Raw genomic sequence first — 21,799 nt, 5'->3', positions numbered from 1 at the left:
CAATCGCAACAATTTGCTATAACAAACTTATAGATAGCCTACTCGACTTTGATAACGAATTTACTACCCTAATCAGTTTCTGCGTTGTGGTAATCTTGAAACTTGGTGCAGTGTTAGATGACATCATTAAGATATACAATTAAAAAGCTTGTCGTTATTCTGGCACCGTGGACGACAATCTGAATAAAGTCGTATACAAGTTGCAGTGACAGCGAGGGGCGATATTTGTGTACTCAAGCGTTCAATGATATTGCCACCCTGAAGCCACCAATGCAACACTCGTTTAGAACAACACCGGTATTTTTTATGGGATAGTAGCATGCAGAAAGCGCCATAAAAAGAATGCACAATAGAACAAATCGCGACTCTAAAAATGAGAGCTGAGCCATTTACAAAATTCTGCATATTATGACGTAATAATAGGTGTAAGAAGTGAAGTATATTAGCATTACAGATTTTGGTCGAACGTGCCGCTACGAATAGAACGGATCCGTTTTTCTTTTAATAAGGTAAGAAGTATTAATCTATTATATAATTAAACGTTGAGCTAACAAGTAGTTTTTATTGCTTCTGTAGATAAACGAATCATCACGATGAAGCAAGACCGCCTGGTAATAGCTCTTTTTACTGTAATGATGTTTCCATTAATCATCGGAAAAGTGAGAGGTATTAATTTGAAATCTTGTATAGGCCTATAGTCGTATATAGCTTCATTACAGTGGTTCATTAAGAAGCTTTGAGCGAATATATAGAATATAGATATACATCAGGCATGAACCAAGAGCATATATTCGAAGGTTGAAATAGATTTAAAGATTTTAGCATGGAAAGTGACAACTTTTTTCTTTTAATTTATTTATTATCTAGACAACAATACACAAAGAGTTGAATAAATTGATATGGAAGTGGCTAAGTTACCCCACCAAAATGCAATGCGATCTGCATTCGAAAGAGTTTGTGCATTTCTGTGATAGAGTGTCTTATCTTTCTGAAAACAGGTGCTTGCGCTGGAATAATATATTTTTAGTTATGACGGTCTATATTTTTCTGATGGGGAATGTTTGTCAAAATATCGGCTGAAGGGGCCGCGAGGCGTTGGTCTTGGGGCCCCCCATAGGGCGATAAACCAAACTTCCGGGGGGGATTAGACTCCTAGACCCCCCGTCTTCCGATACCTTTTTACCGCTACTTCTCAGCGAAATTTGTTGTACTGTTTAGTTGTTCGGAAATTTTTGCATAAACCGCCCGAAGCGCGCTAAAATTTATATAGTTCATGATTAAATCGGTCAATATGATCGGGATTTGCATATATATATATATATTGCTTTCAACTTTTTATCCGCTCTCTGCTCATGTAATCAGATTGACCGGTAGAGCTGAGTGAGATGTTTGGAAAATGTTGGGCCCGTAAATAATAATAATAAACCTATTCGGGTGGATCCGTCGGTGTCATGACTTCGTTACGTGATGGTATTTCGTGGCCTGTCTGCTATATCAAAAGATATTGAAATCGCCCAGACCCACTAAACTAAAAGACGCTCACGATTTCAAATTGGTATTTCTGCGCTGGCAAATAATTTTTCCTTGCTGTATGGCATATGTCTTGTGGGGCTCAGATTGCCAGGACAGGAACATTTGGCGCCAGCCACTTAGACACCCATTGACAATTAAACAAATGTATATTGTATATATACCATTTTTTGGGGTCAGCATTAGGGCAGTCCTTTTCCGCCGAGGTTTTCCGAAATTCTCATTTCTATAAGTCATGGGTATTTTTTCATGGGGAAGGGTATACCCAATAATCAGCAAATTCGACACCATTAAATCGCTCACAGCGCGAAAAAAATTGTGAAAAAGTCGCATAAATTTCAAAAAAACAATACCCTATAACTTATGTTAATTCGCGAAATTACTTTGGGCCCCCTACGAGCTCGCCCCCAATTATGGTGGGGGTGGGGTGCGGCGTGTTACGGTACTGGTAGTGGGAGGGAGGAATTAATTATCGTTGCAATATTATTCTTAGAAAGTACGGTCAATGAGTATATGTATCTATTTCCATTCGCATTGTGAGAAATATTTATGTAATGAAATATTATGTCTTGTCGTGGTTTGATCATTTTTCTTGCGTTATGTTGACCTCGGTGTAATGGATACATGAAACTTTGTTTCTTTTGCAGACAAGCGCCATGGAATCCCAGAACCAGCTTCTGAACACTATGTCTTTGAACCATTTATGACTCATTGTCCAACATGCATTTATGAAGACAACATGTATTCAACTAAAAAGGTGATGACGGCTATATCTAAACTCGCTTTGATTCCCTCATTGTAAGGTGGGGCGGAAGATGCATTGGTGGATAGAATATTTCGTATACCCGCCGACATATTACACACCCATAAATAATATATGTGTGTTTGGATCAACAAAATGGAAGAAAAGAATAAAAATGTAAATGCACAGTAAAATCGTAACGTTTATGTAGCAAGGGCATTGTATTTTCAATTTCAAACAATAAAAAAGAAATCATATAAAATTGACAATATATTTGCACAGGCACGACCCACTTAAATACATTGGAAGAGGCTTAAAAATTCGGGAGTGAGGGAGGCAAGGAAAGGGGGTATTTTAACAATGTCATGTATAATCCGCGGCTGCAACACCAATGGGGACGGGTTCGAGTCCGACCGAGGTCGACTTCATAATTCCGTTACCTAAGTGTTGGAGGTTTACCTAGGCTCCTCCTCGCCACCTTATCCGCTTATGATGCGGTGTCTTACAAAAAGCCTAGAGGTGGGCCGTGCTATAAGTCGGCAGTTACGGAAAATAATGAACAATATCGGCCTGGTGTAAATGACCATAGTAGTCGACAAACACCATGAATACCACAAACAAACAATCAAACAAACAAACAATGTAACGTCACAGATCCATTTTGACGTAGAGGGTATACATAAAATGGTGTCATAACGAACATCTATTAGCTATGAAGGGAGCATAGGACAATTTCACCTACCTACTGTTCCTGGTGTTAAAGACTCTGTATCATAGGAATATACGTCACCCTCAATGGTAGAGTAGCTCAGTACATTTATAGTTTTACCAAAAACAACAAAAAAGAAACTAAGGCAGGCACTAGCCTAGAGACTTGATTATAGTTGCTCTTATCTTGAACTAGGACTTGATTATTGTGAACCCTTCGTAGGAGTAATATAGTTTTACGCGCAACATTTCCGATCTCCATCGGTAGGCTATCAGTCATGTGCAATTGCAAATCGTCTGTTGTTTATTAAACACATTACATGCGTACCAGTAACAGTGTATTCCACATCTTATGGGATTACCACATTCAGCTACAACTTGCCTGACATCATATTGGGCTGCTCGCATAGTAAGCTTTTATGACGATTTGCTAGCATCATTTCAAGTTATTTTCCGTATACATTATAAATGGCCCTATAGACAGGTTTGAAGTTTATTGATGTACTTGCTTTTTAGCAAGGAGGCGGACACGCGCAAGATCTTGAATTTTCTTTTGTCGCTAATGGGACGAGGTATGACATCGTACTGGAGTTGAATGAACGATTGCTTTCGTCTGGATTCTCGGTATCTTATTTGGGCTACGAAGGGGAATCGGCTGAAATATATGAAGAGAAGTCCGTCGAGGTATCGATTTTCACGTTATGATTTGAAATTAATGACGTGCCAAATATGATAAGTAATTTGGTATATCCCCGTACAGCACATTTCAATCACGGACGCTATAGCTAATTAGCTAATAGCGCCTCGTGTGTAGTGTAGCCTATTGGCTGAATCTAGTTTGGTAGCTCCTGCTTTAACGCAGGGATCGGGAACCTTTTTCGTCCGAAGAGCCATATTGGCACTATATTTTCCATCTCAACTCGCAAATAACCACATATGTCAATCAACTATTAGGTCACAATAGAAAAGTGTTGACGTTATTGTGTCATTAATTCGACCTCATTATATGGTATTTATTGTGTGCGCCATAGTATCTCTGCAAAATCTCGTACTAATCAAGCTGGTTGCCTTATTTGCACTAGTGCGGAGCGGATCGAAAAATTCTCTGGCCCGGCTCCGATCCTGTTTTTCAATTCTCTGGTCCGGCTCCGATCCGGCTCCGGCCGCATCACGACTTCAAGGATTTTGAAAAGGAGGCCCGAGCCCCCAACCCTGATTATGCCACTGCCTTGACCTCTCACAGACATGTTTATACTTCTGCGAGAATAATTATTTTGGGTCGCGATGGACATTTTCAAACAAGTTGCTGCAATATTGGTAAATTTGGTACAAAAATCAAAATCTAGCTAAGAGCCATATCTTAGAGAGAGAGAGAGAGAGAGAGAGAGAGAGAGGGAGAGAGAGAGAGAGAGAGAGAGAGAGAGAGAGAGAGAGAGAGAGAGAGAGAGAGAGAGAGAGAGAGAGAGAGAGTGAGAGAGGAGAGAGAGAGACGAGAGAGGAGACGGAGGAGAAGAGAGAGAGAGAGAGAGAGAGAGAGAGAGAGAGAGGAGAGAGAGAGGGGGAGAGAGAGAGAGAGAGAGTGAGAGAGAGAGAGTGAGAGACGGGGGGAGAGAGAGAGTACCCCATGTGTCATGCCCTGAGGGGTTACTAACAAATGCAGCCTACTTTAGCCTGTAATTTTTCCCTCTCGTGTATATCGATTAGTAAGTACTTTTGGAATGGATTTGCATCAATCGTTTCCATGGGCAAACTTTCCTAACCCACTTTGTAAGGCAACACATCTATCGTCATAACAGAACAGAGTCCCGTATTATCATTGCGTTTCTATTTTTCAATTTTCAACCTCGATTGAATGTACTTTGCCTATCTCAGTCGTAACTCTATATAGTTCAACGTGAATTCGAGAAGATTTTACAGGATTCCTTGTTTTGATTATTCCTATGGCATCGGTGAAATCATTGACCATATCCGACATGAAGCATTCCAACAAAGTCTGTTCTTCTGAATCTTGAATCTGTCTCAAGTTGCTATTTTCGGAATCGCAAGACTGATCTCTTTCTTCTAGGAGCTCAACAATTGCTACTATCATGGCCATGTGGTTGGAGTTGAAAATAGCCGCGTCGTTGCGAGCACTTGCCATGGACTCAAGTAAGATTGCCGCTTTTTATTTGGGTCCGATATCGCAAAAATAAATATCCTAAAATAATCTTTGCTCTACTATTATGTGGGCGATCCCATGTCAGTGCGGTGGATATCATATTTCAGGGGTACTATTTATCTGCACAACGACACGATACACTTTGCACCTCTGGAGCCCAACACTCGCAAGCACGCTTTGTACCGTGAAGTCACGGGGGATGACCATTCGTGCGGGACTTCAAACGATGAAATGTTGCGCCATAGTCTCACTGGTAAAGTTACTGACCATGAATGTTACAATCTTAAGCCGACACTTGATGAAATGCCGAAATGAAAAAAAAAAATCAATTTAGAGGTCGAGCCCTGGCCCCATAAGGTTCTGTTATTCGCTGGTTACCAAGATATGTCCTCCGATTTACATTCACTATGTGTATCTTCCTTCATGATATCTTCGTTTTTCAATTTTCCATTACCTTACATCGCAAACCACATGACGGCGAATGAAGGCATCGATAACCTGTGCAGTTCTTAACAGAATCCGTATCTAAATCAAGTACGAATCGAGTCAAAAGGCAAGAAGAAGAGCAGAAGTTCGTCGAACTTATGTTTGTTGTGGATAAAGAGATGGTATTCTTAATTTAACTCAGCGTAACCGGTTTGATTAAATCTCAATTTCTCGCGTTCAGTATGAAAAGTTCGACGAGATGGCCGCACTTCACGAACACATAAAGGAAATTGTCAATTTCATGGATGTAATGTACAAGCTCATTCAACTGAGAATAGTGCTCATGCATCTCGAAGTGTGGACTAAGGAAGATAAGATCGAAATATCGGATAACGGGAAAACGGTCGTGAAAATGCAGTGAAAATCCTTGATTTCGAGATATTCATCCAATCAACTTTTCAGACTTTGCAAGCTTTTGTGGCCTATAGGCAGCAAAAATTACAGAGCGAACCCGCCACCTCTCATTGGAAATACACTGACAACGCTCATCTGATCGTGGGCCGCGTCTTCGAAAGTAACATACTCGGGATGGCACCCGTTTCTGCCATGTGCACCGACAGATCTGCTGGCGTTACTAGGGTATGGATATCATGAAAACAAGTTTTATTATGTCGAGTATACCCAGTGAGAGAAAGGACACCATTATTCCGTAACGTAACTTAGACTTGTGTAATTCGATAGAAATGGGTTGCTGTGAGTCGGGGCAACCTGTGTAACTCAATGATAGAAAAGTCTTGTTATGGGTTGGCGTCTCTGCTTTGCCCTGCTCTCTCGTGCCTTTTCTCTGTTACAATTAAACTTGCCCAATATGCAGATTGCACATAGATTAGGGTTGCATTTAAAACAAACATGTTTAAAACAAGGCCCGTCACGAACAGTAATTGTGACGTCATAGTAGATTGACATTGAATAATATAGGGTAAATATAGCTCCTTTGATGAAATATCTGTACTATTGCTGTTGAACTGACTATTTGGGGGGTTCCAACCATCCCATATCGATATACGTCGGCTATATCCGGTGGTAATAGTCCGTAGGCTCACACAATATATATGTTTTTGGAAAGCGTTTAAACAATTATGGTATGATTTCACAACTTGATAAATTGAAAAAAAAATAAAAAATAAAAAACATGTTTTAAGCAAGGGCCTTGTTTTAAACATGTTTGTTTTGAATTGATTTTTGTTTTAAATGCAACCTTAGGTATATTCCTACAATCCTCATAGATACACAGATATTGCGATTTGCGAGATGCTATTACGAGTAACGGCAAAGAACAGCTCTGTAAGGATTTGTATCACCAGCTGTTGATATTCAATGCATCGATGTGGAACCCGTCGTGTTTTGGCCTATTTGGCGAGTACAAAATTTCAAATCCTTGTCCTGCGTACAAACTCGTCGTCAAGTAGCAACGTTCCAACTGCGTTGAACTACGAATAATCAAACACCATTAATTACGTGACTATTTGAAGCTAGACAGTGTGATGATTATTACTCTCCTCCTGCGATATGGCGGTGGTTCTTTAAATCATACCGCTACACATAATATATATCTATTTTCGTGTGACTAATTCGTTACCCAATGATGGGCAAAGCTAATGCTTGTGATGTAATATAGTATAATAATTAGCAGTGAAATTTGAGAATTCGACGTTTCTCCTAGCAATATACTGATATAATAATGCATTATTCCTTGTCCACGAATGTTCACTTTTTACCACAGTCCTTGCACAGTACAATGTACAAGTAATCGTTTATTTTTTTCAAAGAAATCGATTAGATATGCGATATAACTAACTTCGAATACGATTACTTTGGATATTTTTCGAATATAATCGATTGCGTTAGGTTAGTTCAAGTAGTTCGCTACTGAACAATTACCCTCGATTCCTACGCAGGACCGCATCGTTTCGCGGGACACCGCGGCGACAGTGACGCACGAAATGGGTCATAACTTCGGAATGAATCATGATACCGAGAGCTGTGAGTGCACAAGTACGAGCGGAGCCTGTGTTATGGCTGCATCAGCCAGGTAGAATTCTTACACTGTTTTTTTTGCTATGCACAAAGGGTCAAGTAATATTTTTTTCGGTAGACTGACTTGTGAATATGATGCTGATCATAGGATCAATTTGCCTCGTTGTCGTTGATTGCTAAAATTCTCGGGATTTGGAGTGCGTTTTATGAAATGCGAAATTCTAGTTTCATAAAACCAGTTTGTATAAGCATTTGAAAGAAACGTGATCCATACGATCCTATCAGACGGTGGTGTAACGAGGACCAAAGTAGAGAATTACCGAGACCCATGGCTTACAGTGCGTTACGTTACAATGCCTCCGTATTATGTTCAATGAAATATCATGAAATTCCTTCATTCGCAGTCGAGAACGACCGAACGAATGGTCCTCCTGCAGTAGACAATATCTGGAGTCGGGGTACAGAAGCGGTCTTGACGTTTGCTTGAAGAATACTCCTGACAGTGATAAAATCTTTGGCGGACCGGCATGTGGCAACGGCATTGTCGAAGTAAATGAAGAATGCGATTGCGGACCGTTGGAGGATTGTGACAGGTGCGGGGATAGGTCGGATATTTGCAAGCTGCGACTAATGGACACTCCTTTACGGCAAGGAAAAACTCAGTGTAAAATCACTCATGTCTCCGAGCCATATTTCGCGGAGGAATCCTCTTAATTATCAAAGAACATTTACATAATGTTCATCATATCATACCCAATAAACCCGTGTACAATCACGTATGCTCCTGCACCGATATCTCATTCAAACTTTCGGAGTCGTTTTAGCTCACTAGGGTTGCGGCCAGGAGCGTATTATCAGCCGAAAGCAAACGGGTTTCACTTTCATTTTATGACATAGTCGAGATTAGAGAATTTAGGTGGTACCACGGTACCATTTCCTAAGATTTGTTTTCTTACAAGACACTATCCACTGCTACATTGTTGATGCAAATACCCATCGCATGGAAGAGGCCAACTACGACCGCCACAAACAATTACAGAGGCGCGCATTGTATGAACTCTATGCATGCTTTTATATGACGAAGTTGCAAGGAGAACGTGCACCATGAGCTAGGATAGCCATACACACATACATTGTTCTAATGGAAGTCACGTACGGTTCAATCAGTTGACACAATCTGAGATAGACAACTTCAGCGTTCAGTGACGGAGAAAATTGTTAAATGATATTATTTGCTAAACGTTGGGCCTATACTTCTTAATTCTTATCATATTTTCGGCGGTATCGGTAGCATATCATTGCGATACAAGCGTATATTTAACGGTAGTGCCAGGACAACCAGCAAGCTATGGAGCTAGGAAGCTACCTCGATGGCCAATTAGCACTATCTGAAATTTCAATTTGCAAATGTGAATGTCACTTCCAATGGAGTATATTTCTGTCGATCATTAGGAAGAAAATGTGGATTTGAAACCTACATTGTCAAGCAGGCTTCGCCATGTCTGCTTTTCTCACTAATTAATCATCACACCGAGACATGCGATATGTCGGGTAAACCTAATTTGCGGGTAATATTATTCGTCGTTGTGATGGAAACGTAGTTTTAGCAAGTATATACCAGTGTTGGGATCAAGTCACTACCTTCGAGTCACGAGTCATTTCGAGTCATTGCACATTTTGACTCGAGTCAAGTCAAGTCAATCGATTTTGGAAGGTGACTCGAGTCAAGTCAAGTCACTCGATTTTCGGAGGTGACTCGAGTCAAGTCGAGTCAAGTCAAGTCAAGTCACGAGTCAAGTCACAATTCAAGTCAAGTTGCCTTTTCGAAGTATGAGGCATATCTACGTCATTGCATTTTGCTGGCTGTCTGAAATACAGATTGAGTGGTCATTGATTTTGAACCGATGAACGAATATAGACTTAAATATACACGCAAGAAGGCGCTGTATCGCTCACATATAGCCCCAGCCTAGCCATAGCCTCAGTTTATAGTTACCAACCAAAATAGAGAAAAGAGACACAAATTGATTAGATGCAATACATTACCCATTTACAGATTGATATGATGCAATTCGAGCCTGCGCCAAATATTTAGGAATATATAAACTAACTATATTCGAATTAAATTTCAATAAAACAAGAGTTTTGGTTAAGGTATAATAACAGAGAACCTAAATAGAACTATATTATACTAGTTTACGACAACGGAAGCTGTGAGCTTCGATCACTTCGTTTGTGGTCAATTGATTTGTGAGAGAACAATGGAGGCTCAGTAAAACGCACGATCATTGAACAATTGGTCGCTCTCACGGGTTACACCAGCGTTTCGCGAACAATCCGACGATATGCAAGATAGTGATTTTTATCGACACCGATTACTTGATGACTTGAAATTGACTCGTGAATTTTGCTCCGAGTCACGAGTCAATCCACATTTCTGATACGCCGAGTCAAGTCAAGTCAAGTCATTTTGGCAAAGTGACTCGAGTCAAGTCAAGTCATACGAAAAAGGTGACTCGAGTCTGACTCGAGTCAAGTCATGACTCGAGTCATCCCAACACTGGTATATACATTATACAACCTTCGAATCGATCGCCATGGATGCGCCACTCGCTTTGGTAACTGTTTGTCTTGCATTGCTTTTGCCCAAATACCCATATAAATATGGGACGTTTTCTATTGCAGTCCATGCTGTAATGCTACCACATGCAAGCTACACGAGACAGCTAAGTGCGACACCGGAGTATGCTGCTCTGACGATTGTCAGTTTAAGGGGGCTTGTCATGTATGCCGCACTGCTGTAGGGGACTGCGACATAACCGAATATTGCTCTGGCGAAGCGGCTCACGTAAGCTCACTACGAACGTAACATTTATAGACTCAAAAACCATTCTCACGTCTACATTTGCTACCTCAGTGTCCCGACGATATCTATAAATTCAACGGATATGGTTGTGATTCGGGCGAAGGGTTATGCTACAGCGGTGCTTGCAGGACTCGTGAACAACAGTGCAAAGAGATGTTTGGCACAGGTACGTTTATGTTTGATATTGGTAAAAGTCCATAGTTCTGTACTGCGCAATTTTTTCTGACTTGCGACACACTTCATAAACTTTCATATTTCTACGGCTCAGCAAAACTAAGCATGTTTTGAATATAACGAAATATTATGATATATATGCATGTCTTTTTGTGTTCAGGTCATTTTGGCGTTGCCGCGCAAAATTGTATATCTCCGTTCTGTATTTTAATCCGGTCTTTCGCTAGTAAACTAGAATCCACAGCCTGGAAAATTTGTGTTCCGTATACTTTTTACCTGCAGAGGCCATGGACGGTTTGGCGAGATGCTATTCGACTCTCAATAAAAAAGGTGTTTGGTACGGACATTGCAGCAAAAACGATGACGGCACTTTCAATGCTTGTGCCGAGGAGTGAGTATGCTTTCCGTCGCATGGCCACGCATCGCGGTAAGCGGCGAGGTTTATTTTCAGAGATGTATTCTGCGGCAAACTGACCTGCATCGGGGGTTCGAGAAAGCCGATCATTTCTACCGGATCCAAAACGGCTATAACGAACATGGATGGTCAGTCATGCAAGACCGCCGAATCTCCTAGCGGTATGGCGGACACTGTCAATGACCCGACGCTGGTGTCGGACGGGACCAGATGTGGTGATGACAAGGTATATCACGCGGGTGAATTCGATTTGATCCTTTGGATAATTACTTTTTTTTACGTCGAGGTCTGTCATAACGGAGTGTGCTCGGATTCGACCGACATTGTCAAACCTTGCAATCGAACTTGTAACGGACACGGGGTATGTGATGGTATACTGTTGTTTTACGAGTAGGTTGTAACCGGAGGTGATAAGCAGCAACCTTTTCGGAGTTCTTAAATGGGTTTTGTCCACCTGCACTACTTACTCGACTGAATATGTTTTTAAACGACTTCAACTTACCGGTAACAGTTTTCTCGGCAAAACCATACATAGTTATTTTCAGAGGTGGTCAAAGTAGTCAAGAAAGCTACTCAAATAGAAGTAGAAGTAGCGACGAAAAAATCTACTAAAGTACAAGTAGAAGTACTTCTTCCATGAGCAACCTAAAACTACTTGAAGTAGAAGTAGAATTGACTGACTTTAAAAGTACTCAAGTAAGTAAGTAGGCTAGTTGTGAAAACGATCCTAATTCGTTCACATGGATTGTAAAAAGTTGCAAATTGAGCTATGCGAAAGGTGACGAGCCTGATTCGTATTGATGCATACCAGCAGGTATCCAATTTTCGATATCATAAGGATAAGCATTCGTCCACATCATATGATGAAAATGATAGTATTGATATGGAAATGCGATACTAATCATCTGTTTACTCAAACAGCACGTTTTAGAAAATATCATGGTATTGCGCACTCCCCCATAATATAAGGCCTGTAGTTTAGTCGAAGAGCGATACGGAGATGGTGTGTTGGATACGGTGTAAACACATTGTGCGATTACTAAACGTTAATAAAAAATATGGTGGACCGTAAAAATGCTATATTGAATCGCCAGAAAGAACATCTCTACACGCTGGGAATCTTCCATTAGTGTTGTTTTGTCATTCGGCTGTTTTACTAGAGATAACTAACCTCTGTAGGTTAGTTATCTATAGTTTTACAGCTGATTTTTGTGTGTGCTGTACCGTAACCGTGAGCTGATTACTAGGGATGGTGTGAACCACAGAAACGTTCAAATTCGTGTGAACGCGAACCTTTTTGAAAGTTTCTGTGTGAACGCGAACGTGAACCTCATGACGTTACGTGACGTCTTATTGCTAATTCCAATCCTATCTTTCAGTGAAGTGATAGCCTACATCAGTGCTCTTCAACCTTTTTCGACGTGGTACACCCTTTTAACGTTTGCTCAAAACTCGTACACCCCTGTTCATTAGGGATCTTCAAAAATGACTTTTTTCTCAAATCGTACTGGCTACTTGATAAAATTGTTAGGTTACCTAACTTAAGCCTACATATAAAATTTGGTTCAATTCCAACCAGTAGCCGCATTGCTACGGGAGAAGAAAGTTTCTATTTATTATATAAAATAAAAAACGAAAACTTTGAAATTTTTCTGTTCACCCATGAAAGTATTAGGTTGTCTATAAAAACGATGTTCTTCAAATTTGGTTCAATTCCAACCAGTAAGCGGAGTTATTGCCGTCAAAAAATTTGTATTTGAATAAAATAGTATTTGGTCACAGAGCCTATTATTCGCAGCCAGTTAAGCCGCCCGCCACGCAAATTGGAATTTATTTCGTGTCAGCTCAAAAACAGCATGACATTACGAACGATAATCAACCTAAATGTAACAGTATTGGGGAGAGAGTAGGTAAAGTTACTGCTGCAGAAGCGGTAATTCAGATCAGCGATGATAGCAGGCGCACCAGCCTACTGCGTATCAGGCCTGCCCCACACCGCACACAGTCGATAGGAGCACTTGGGCTGCGAGAGATGTCAGTAACCTCAGATAGTATGCCGCTATACACAGTCTATTGTCGCTAATTTGCATCACTAATAGCAAAATACTAAATTGCAAATGTATGGCGAAATATTGGACATAAAATCGGCATTTTAAAACAAAAGGGTTTCGATTTCAAAATGGAATCTGTTTCGACCCTGGCTGGATACGTCACTTCATTTATGTGCATTGCGGCATTTATTAACGTCGGGTAGGAAGTACCGATTCAAAAAGTCTGAGCTATCACGGCGGTTCCCTCAAAATCACTAAAAGACAAATGACTAGCTGAACACTTGTTTGTTAACTGCATACTTTCCAACACCATACGGAGCCATTGGTCTATTGCCGACGGCTAAATCTATAGGAGCATGTCAGGCGAAATATTTGCTTATGACATCACAATCAAGCGGTGTACAGTATTACACTTGAGATAACATCGCACCATATTGCTCAATAACATGTGCGTCAACCTGTACTGGCTCATAAACCTGCCTTTGTGATAGCTAGCCATCGGCTCATTGTAATTCGGATCTGGTACACCCCTGTACACCCCATCCGAGTGGTACACCCTTTGCGAATTCTGGTACACCCAAGGGTGTACGACAACCCCGGTTGAAGAGCACTGGCCTACATCAATGTACACTTGTACAGTGTTCACGATACCTAGCGACGATTCGGGCCACATAATGCCGCAATGCTGAGGTACATATTGGCGTTTTAAACGTCGCTAAATGTATCAACTGAGGCAATCAAAGAATATAATAATCCCATAAAATCAATATTTTCCGTCGCTTAGCCAACAATTTCGACGACGACATACCAGGGAATAAAAGCTTACGCCTTAACGGTCTAGCCCAGACTGGACAATGTATTCGGCGTCTGAGTATTGCTACATTGATATTAGGCACAGTGTAAAACGGGTTTCTATACTTGCTACCGATTTTACTCCATTAACAAGTTATACAGCAGAAGCCAACACCTCAATCGTACGAATTTGGCTTTAATGATACAGTGAACCTATGAAGTCAAGATTGACCCCGAACACCTGCTACATTTTTTACATCAAAAAACGATATTAATCTCATTGATTGTTCGAGTATAAGCATCATTGCTGACTACGCATTTCGCTCGTGATGTCGTGTGATTGCGGGTCAAGCTCACAGCAGAAAGTCACAAACGGTAATTAAGCTGGATATTTCGAGCAAACTTTTGTAACAAAGCAAGTAAAACTTTTGAGATCGTCAAGGTGCATGCTCGTTTACTGTAGTTTTTATACTGTCAGCGCCATGAATAGAGTAGCCCGCAGTTGAAATGCAATAAATTTGAACGGAAGATGTCATAATAAAGTGAAAATTGTAATATATGAAAAAGCTTCACAGTGCAGAACCTACCAAGGTTCTGTTGTGAACGTCAACGTATAAATTTCCCTACTGATTACTGCCGTTCGCGACTCTGTGTACTTGTCATTATTATGTCACAACGACAAAATTCTTTCTATATTTCGAACTTGGTTAACCTCATTTAATGGCGTTCACTGCTGAAGAGAGCAAGTCGAAAAGCTTCCGGTGGAATAAATTTGGCAATATGAACGTATTGTTTGCTGGAAGCTTTATTTCTGGAAATTGAAGGCATTACTACACTTGCTTTTATACTTCAACATGTATGTTATCCAGACAAAAGAACTGATATCTTAATTAGAAATCAAAATATATTGTACTGGGAATTGCAAGTGAAATCTAAATCTAAAAACGGAACATGTATTTAATGTCTTTAGTCCAGAAAGCTGCGAAGGTTGGTATGCTGAAACAGCTCTAAAGCTACAGAAAAGTCAGAGTCCACTTTTCCAGATTAGGACACGCCATGGACAGCTAGATTACGATATGATAAGTAAATGCTAGATTGCGAAACATCAGTTTCAAAAATTATGATAAGCCATATATACAGCGATGAAATATTTGATATGGCGAAGGGTGACAATGCGGTGTGAACGGAACCACGCCCACCCGCCACCTAAATTATATTCAACGATACTTTCGTGAAATCATACTGGATACTCCGCATTCACTGCGCGCGACCAAAATTCTAGGCTTAACTCAACTTTTATGAAAATTAAATGTCGATACTCCGTGAAAACAGCCCCGAAATTACTCAAGCTATCTTCCTGATTGGAGGATTAAACTACTTCTACTCGACAAACGGAAAATAGCGAAAAGTAAGTAAGTAGATCACAAAAAATATGAAGTAGAAGTAGTGAAATTCAGATCTACTTGAGTAAGTACCAGAAGTAGAGGAAAACTACTTGAGTGCTTCGAAAAAGTAGAAGTACTTCGTTACTGACCACCTCTGGTTATTTTACTTTTCATTCAGTGTGTACAGGTACACGGCTACACGCCTCCTCGTTGCATAGGCCCAGGTGGGTGTATGATGTCAAATAGTACTAGTCGTTTCGACACCCTCCTATCTTTTCATTGTATAGCAGTCATGTGGTGTTTTGAAATGATGAAATTCCTAATTAACCAGGTACTGATACTTTGTGATCTTTAAAGTTTGTAAATTCAAAGTCGTTATGGGATGTGTGCGCAATGTGCACCGTTTCTATGGCCGAAATTGTCATCGGAACTGGGCGAAAGGGTATCAGTATCTGTTTATTAATAATTCTATCATTTCAAAACATAATCTACCGCTGGGGTCTCCAACTCGAAACGTGTCGCGGCCCACTTTTCAAATTTCGTAGCGCGGGTCGCACAAATGCAATATCGAGACAAAATAGGCTGCACAGAGTGGAGCAACCAGAATTTTAAAACTTTACGTCAGTACAACGCTGTGCTCTTTAACATAGACGGGGGACGTAGTTCCTATATATACAAAAGAAGATTTTAGGAAATTATTTTCCTTCGCGGGTCAAATGAGAAGTCGAAAACACGTTGGCGGGCCGAGTGAACAATTTTAGCTATATTCTCCGGCGTATTTAAATTTTATTTCCAAATTACTTTTTTTATGAAATGCTGCTCAGTGAATGTGTGTCACGATGTCACGATTGGAAACAATGCTACACATTTTTAACTCTATTCAAACCCCTGTCCACGTTTTGTATGAAGAATATAAAACAGTGGTTCTCAAGCTTTTTTAGGCACGCCTCGAATTATGATATTGAAAAATTTCTCTCCTCCTTATCATGATATCGCAAAATATTAGAAAGTGAAACCAGAATGCTAGCAATCCCAACGGATAGTTTGATGGCATGGAAGGTCCTGGCTGTTGATGAGAGAATTCTGGAATATCAAAGTCGGACTATACACGGAGCAGAAACTACAAGCTGGGGGTAAATCGCGCGGTGCGCGAATAAATTTCTGATTGCACTTCAGATTCGCGGCAACCTTCTGATGCCTACACGCCCCCAGTTCGAGAACCACTTCACTGAAATGTATATGCAATAGTACAAAGCTTGTTTTCTTGGTCGCTGCCTTCCGGGCGGTGTGCAGCCTAAATTGTCTTTATGTTAAGGACATGTTTGCGGCTGACTCCAGTATACACATTTGAATGTCAGGTTCTCGCTTTCTTTTTTTGGCATGCCCGTTAAATCTTTATGGGTGATAGATATGATGAGTGATATATTATTCGCGAGCACTGATTGACTTATTGTTTTACTGATTAGGGATTTGGAAACGTATCACGTAACAATTTGAAACACATACCGTATAATGCGTAATGTGACAATGGAAACAAATAAGGTTTAAGTCAGGGGTCACCAACACGCGGCCCGCGGGCCGCATGCGGCCCGCCAAGTCATATTCTGCGGCCCGCGACCTGATTTGAGATTTAGGAAGAAAGCTAAGAAAACCAATTTTAAATGCTGAAATTACCTACAGTTTCAACGTGTTGTTGTTGTTTCAAAATAAGCTATTCTCTTGTGCCCAACATCACTATTCGTCATTACAGCTAAAACGGCTGTGGTGATGGCAACAGCATTCCATCGAGGGAGAATCAGCTGATGTGAATAGGCATATTGTCTTGACTTGCAATGGACCAAACACTGCCAAGACCGAGACGCATAGAAAACGGCTTAGGGCAGTGGTTCCTAAACTGGGGAGCGTGCGCCCCTTTTGGGGGACGCAAAAGCATCTGAAGGGGAGGCGGAGATGCGCTAAAATGAACATTTTTTCGCGCTCGGCGCGATTTACCTTTATTTATTAGTTATTGCTATGTGTATAGTCCGGAATTCATCTTAAAGAATTATGTTATCAACAGCCATAACCTTCCATGTCATCAAACTAGCCGTTGGGATTTCTAGCATTCTGGTTGCATTTTGTGATATGACAATTTTTCAGTATCATAAAGGGGTGTGTGTCTAAAAAAGTTTGAGAACCACTGGCTTAGGGCTTCCCCACAAGATCATGCTCTACGTGGAGATGGTCTTTCAGCTAGTAACGTATCTCGCTAGTCCCAATAGCGAATCCTTAGTCGCTGAAAAGCGTTTCCAGGTATCGTGCACAGCTCACAGTTCAAAATAAAATATAATTGGTGATAATGATTTTTTGTTGTATTTGTATTCCTTTATTGAAATATTATTTCTTTTGTGGTCAAATATTAGGCTTACCATATTTTGAAAATGCAAAAAGAGGACACTTTTTCAGAAATTTGCAAGATACAAAACCGGAGTAGAATTCCCAAAAACCGGTGAATTTTTCCCACTTTGCGGTCGGTTGACTAAAAAAAAAAAAAAAAAAAAAAAAGGTCTTCATTTCGCTCAGAGCTGAAATCACCGCTTTTCCTCCGAAATACCCGCCGGAGCTTCACTTCTGCGCTATTTTGCGGCATATCACTCGCAATTTCCTCTATATCTGACCTAAATTTTCAAAAAAGAGGACAAAATCTCAAAAAAGAGGACAAAAGGGCGTCCTCCGAGGACACTTTCAAAAAAGTCAAAAAAGAGGACAAATCCTCTTAAAAGAGGACGTATGGTAAGCCTATCAAATATGCCCATCGCCTATGTTAGATAGCTCACCGTTGTAGCTACTGACGTAGACTTTTAGAACGTGGTTGCCTATTTTACATTGATATCGAATTCATGCGGCCCGCGGCCTCTACGAAATTTGAAAAGTGGCCCGCGACCTGTTTTGAGTTGGCGACCCCTGGTTTAAGTTAAACTATATATGGAAAGGGTGATTTCTGGTTACTTCAAATGCTACTCATACTTTGCCACATTGACTTTATTTTGAATTTGTATTACGCACGCGAGTTAAGTTAGGGTTACCATCCGTCCTCTTAAGACGATTTTTCCTCTTTTTTGAAAGTATCCTCGGAGGACGTCCAAATGTCCTCTTCTTTAAGAATTTGTCATCTTTTTTGAAAATTTCGGTTGAATCTATGCGAAAATTGGACTGAGATATAAGAAATTAGCACTCAAGTAACGGTCTGGCGGGTTTTTCGGGAGTTTAGCCAGAAATCGACTTCTTTTTAGTCAACCAACGGAAAATCTCATAGAAAGTGGGTATTTCTGGAGTCGAGTCGGAAAGATGAATTTTTTCAAGTCAACCAACTACAAACTTGGAATAAATTTGCCAATTTTTCCGGATTTTACTCCGTTTTTTCAAGTCTGAAAATTTTTAAAAATTGTCCTTTTTTCAGATTCCCGAAATATGGTAACCCTTGATAGGCAGCGTAATCGTGGCATATTAATGAACATATATAAACGGATTCCCTGTTGATTTGATACAGACTATGGTCTTAGTCATTCAGAAAGTAGGTTTTATGTTTTTAATTCCAAGCAACCTTTCGCGGGCCGCACAGAATAGCTTCGCGGGCCGCATTTGGCGCGCGGGTCGCACTTTTCCCCGGACCGCTCTAAGTTGTCGCAGCTTCAACAGTTTTTTCCTGTAGATATAGATCGTTGGTACGGGATGATTGGGATGATTGGGTGTTCTGATGATGATGACCGCCAGCCGTAAAATTAGCCTAATGCATAACGACGTAGTCCTGATTTAAGATATTTTTGGTCCTTTTATGACAGTGATCTGAAGCTCTTTTCGTCGGAGGAACCATATTTACCCTACATTTGCAATTGTCAATGTCAATCTACTGTGACGTGACAATTAAATGGTCGTGACGTTATGGCTAAAAAACATGTTTTAAACAATGGCCTTGTTTTAGACATGTCTGTTTTAAATTGACGACTTAAGGTATGCACAGTGCACACTGGATTGAAATAAATGAGGCATGAAACGACTATAGCGATGAAAATGCATGGCGCGTGTGTCGATAGGCGAGGTTGATATGTCAGAACGAGGCCTGGTAATCTTGGGGGCTGATTAGTAAACGAAATATATTTCCAAAAATTCCACGTATTTATTGTGTCGTTCGTTATTTTGCGTTTTCTGCGAAGAAGCGCGATACCGAAGGTATGACCCACCCGGATTAACAGCTAAAACTAAGTGACCCCTCTACCGAATCTACCTTTTGAAACCACTTACTTGAGTACTTTTCCTAACTTACTTTTCTACCTCCAATCGAATTAGTTTTGAGTTGTCTTAGAAACCAAACTTCTGCTTGTCATTGAGTGGGAATTTACTGCTACTCACTTGAGAACCAACCCCGACGACTTAGAACACTCCCGGTTGTAAAGTACTTGTTGGTTGAACCTAGATTTGCAACAACTTGGGAAACTGCCATTGTGATGTCGGATACGCTCCTCCAGACTGTAAAGAACCAGGTGACGGCGGAAGTGTGGATAGCGGCTCCATTTGTGAGAATGGAGGTATGGTATCATGATTTGATATGTCTCGTGGGGGTTGGGGGGGGGGGTTATGCGTTAGTACGGCGTAGTACGCCTTAGGTGTGCTGCAGTGTTGAGGTCCAGTCGCAAGACATTTGGAATTTTTCAACTCTTGTCACGAGTCGGGTCAGGCAAATTTTCAAAGTAACTCGATTCGAGTCAAGTCATCTCAAGTTTCCGATTTCGAGTCAATTTTCAGCACGGTTGTAATGACTCGCTCCCGACTCGAGTCGCGAGTTTCCGGGGACTCGACTTGACTCGAATCAATTTCTTCAATACTGAAAATTGTTAGGAATAATGAAAATTCGATATCACACCAGCAGAGTTGTGAAAATCGGGTTGAACATTACTAGGACCCGAAACTGAACAGTGAAAACATTGACTTGGACTCGGGCTTGAGTCTTAACCCTATGACGCTGACTCGACCCTCCTCACCACGATTTGGACTCGACTTTGTGATGAAAATGAATCAAAACGCCAAAATTAAGATTGACTTGTGACCCGTACGTAACCTTGTGACTCGTTTACAACCCTGATTTTCAGTTTGAGTCAGTGAGCTGATGCATATGCATATGGGTTATAGAATATTGTCAAACTATACATATACCATGACATTTCTTAATTACTAAGACAACATTAATCATTTCTATGCAAGCTGCTCTAATAAATCCTGCTCTCAGCCTATAGTCAATTCAGGTCACTTTAGGGTAGTGACTATAGAATCAGGTCCCGCTATTCGATAAACGTGACTTTAGTCATCCCGACATTGGTGCGTGAGTTAGTACAATCTATTAGCTCTAATCTAGCTATGGGGCATCAATCCCAGAACCTCCAGGGGATATCGGCTTGGCTTAAAATTACCGTTGATGTTGAAACACCTTACAAAGCAAAACAACAACAACTAGCCTACTCCATAGCTTATTCCCATGGGTCAAACACCGATGAATTCCCCGACACAGCCGCTCGGCGCTTTCCGCTCTTGTGCGAGGGTACTGTCGCGCTCACGTTGAAATATATGTGAATATGCGAAATGCCAGGGGCATTGCTCATGGGTGTATGTTTTCTGAAGACAGCGCTTGACCTAATGGCGGTAGCAAAAGAGCTTGATCATTTGCTCAAATTATGAAAGCCAGTTGACAGTAACTAACTGTTTGTCTGTTTACTGCTGGGTTTAGATAACAACACCACTAATGTCAAGCCCGAAGACGACGGTGATGATGTCACTCAATCCACTACTTCTACTGCATCCACCACCACTGCTTCTACTTTATCCACCACATCTACTTCTACTTTATCCACCACATCTACTTCTACTCTGTCAGCACCGCCCGGGACTGAACCACCTAAAATTGACAACGATCCTGGCGACAACACTGTGGACGAACCATCGGACACTACGGAAAATAGCACTGTCCACGATAACGCTTCTCCGACTTCGTTCGATCTAACGACCGGTGGCAATCAGACGGGCAATGCTACGCTTGCCGGACGGTCGGTGTTTCTGCCGTCCTTTGGTTTGCTGGCTGCGTCAGTTATTTTCGTGTTCGCGATGTTCTAAGTATTGTATTGAAAATCCTCGGCGGTTTCGTTCAATTGTTGAAGAAACTATTGAGATACGCTCGTTTAGCAGTCTGGTAAGCGAGGGTGAACTGTAGGCAACATGATCGGGAGCGATGTGCAAAGGTGGTCTGCAGCGGAGTAAGCCTACTTGCCAGGAAGTTGACGGCCTACCTTTCCGACAAAAGCTTATTTTGCTAGAGTAGCATATCATCTTACCCGCTCATAACGAACCCTTTGCCACTGGTTTCCATGGTGGTTGGGATATACAATGATATATCAGTTTTCATGTCATTCGCTATCAACTCCCTATCGCAAGTAAATATATAGGCCGCTGACACATTATATTAGGAACTGGGTCTTTGAATCGACTCG

The 21,799-nt window shown here is 41.0% G+C and overlaps 1 protein-coding gene across 2 annotated transcripts; it reads left to right on the top strand.

The window, feature by feature from the left end:
- The first annotated feature begins 385 nt into the window (after positions 1–385).
- LOC145446501 (disintegrin and metalloproteinase domain-containing protein 12-like) lies at positions 386–21,483 on the top strand. Of its 2 annotated transcripts, none has more exons than XM_080324819.1 (18): positions 386–509; positions 577–666; positions 2,178–2,287; positions 3,497–3,664; positions 5,046–5,128; positions 5,246–5,391; positions 5,655–5,746; positions 5,806–5,967; positions 6,027–6,203; positions 7,523–7,656; positions 8,006–8,194; positions 10,287–10,449; positions 10,519–10,633; positions 10,924–11,032; positions 11,093–11,282; positions 11,343–11,417; positions 19,738–19,849; positions 21,190–21,483. In XM_080324819.1, the coding sequence occupies exons 2-18, from the start codon at positions 594–596 to the stop codon at positions 21,423–21,425; spliced, it is 2,334 nt and encodes a 777-aa protein (XP_080180945.1). In that variant the 5' UTR covers positions 386–509; positions 577–593; the 3' UTR covers positions 21,426–21,483. The 2 variants fall into 2 exon arrangements, with proteins under 2 accessions (XP_080180945.1, XP_080180944.1); XM_080324818.1 differs by having other exon boundaries at positions 391–509; positions 21,043–21,483.
- The last annotated feature ends 316 nt before the right edge of the window (positions 21,484–21,799 follow it).

Source organism: Botryllus schlosseri, chromosome 9 (assembly GCF_051294905.1).
Source record: "Botryllus schlosseri isolate E-star chromosome 9, Bs_hap1, whole genome shotgun sequence".
In the NCBI taxonomy this organism is placed as follows: Eukaryota; Metazoa; Chordata; class Ascidiacea; order Stolidobranchia; family Styelidae; genus Botryllus; species Botryllus schlosseri.
The sequence above is the reverse complement of the archived record's forward strand: the minus strand, read 5'-3'. Positions and strand labels throughout refer to the sequence as shown.

Coding starts and splice junctions, on each gene's coding strand:
- LOC145446501 (XM_080324818.1), top strand. CDS start 594: ATGAAGCAAGACCGCCTGGTAATAGCTCTTTTTACTGTAATGATGTTT. Junction 7,657..8,005: donor GTTATGGCTGCATCAGCCAG/GTAGAATTCTTA, acceptor CTTCATTCGCAG/TCGAGAACGACCGAACGAAT. Junction 11,033..11,092: donor TTCAATGCTTGTGCCGAGGA/GTGAGTATGCTT, acceptor GTTTATTTTCAG/AGATGTATTCTGCGGCAAAC.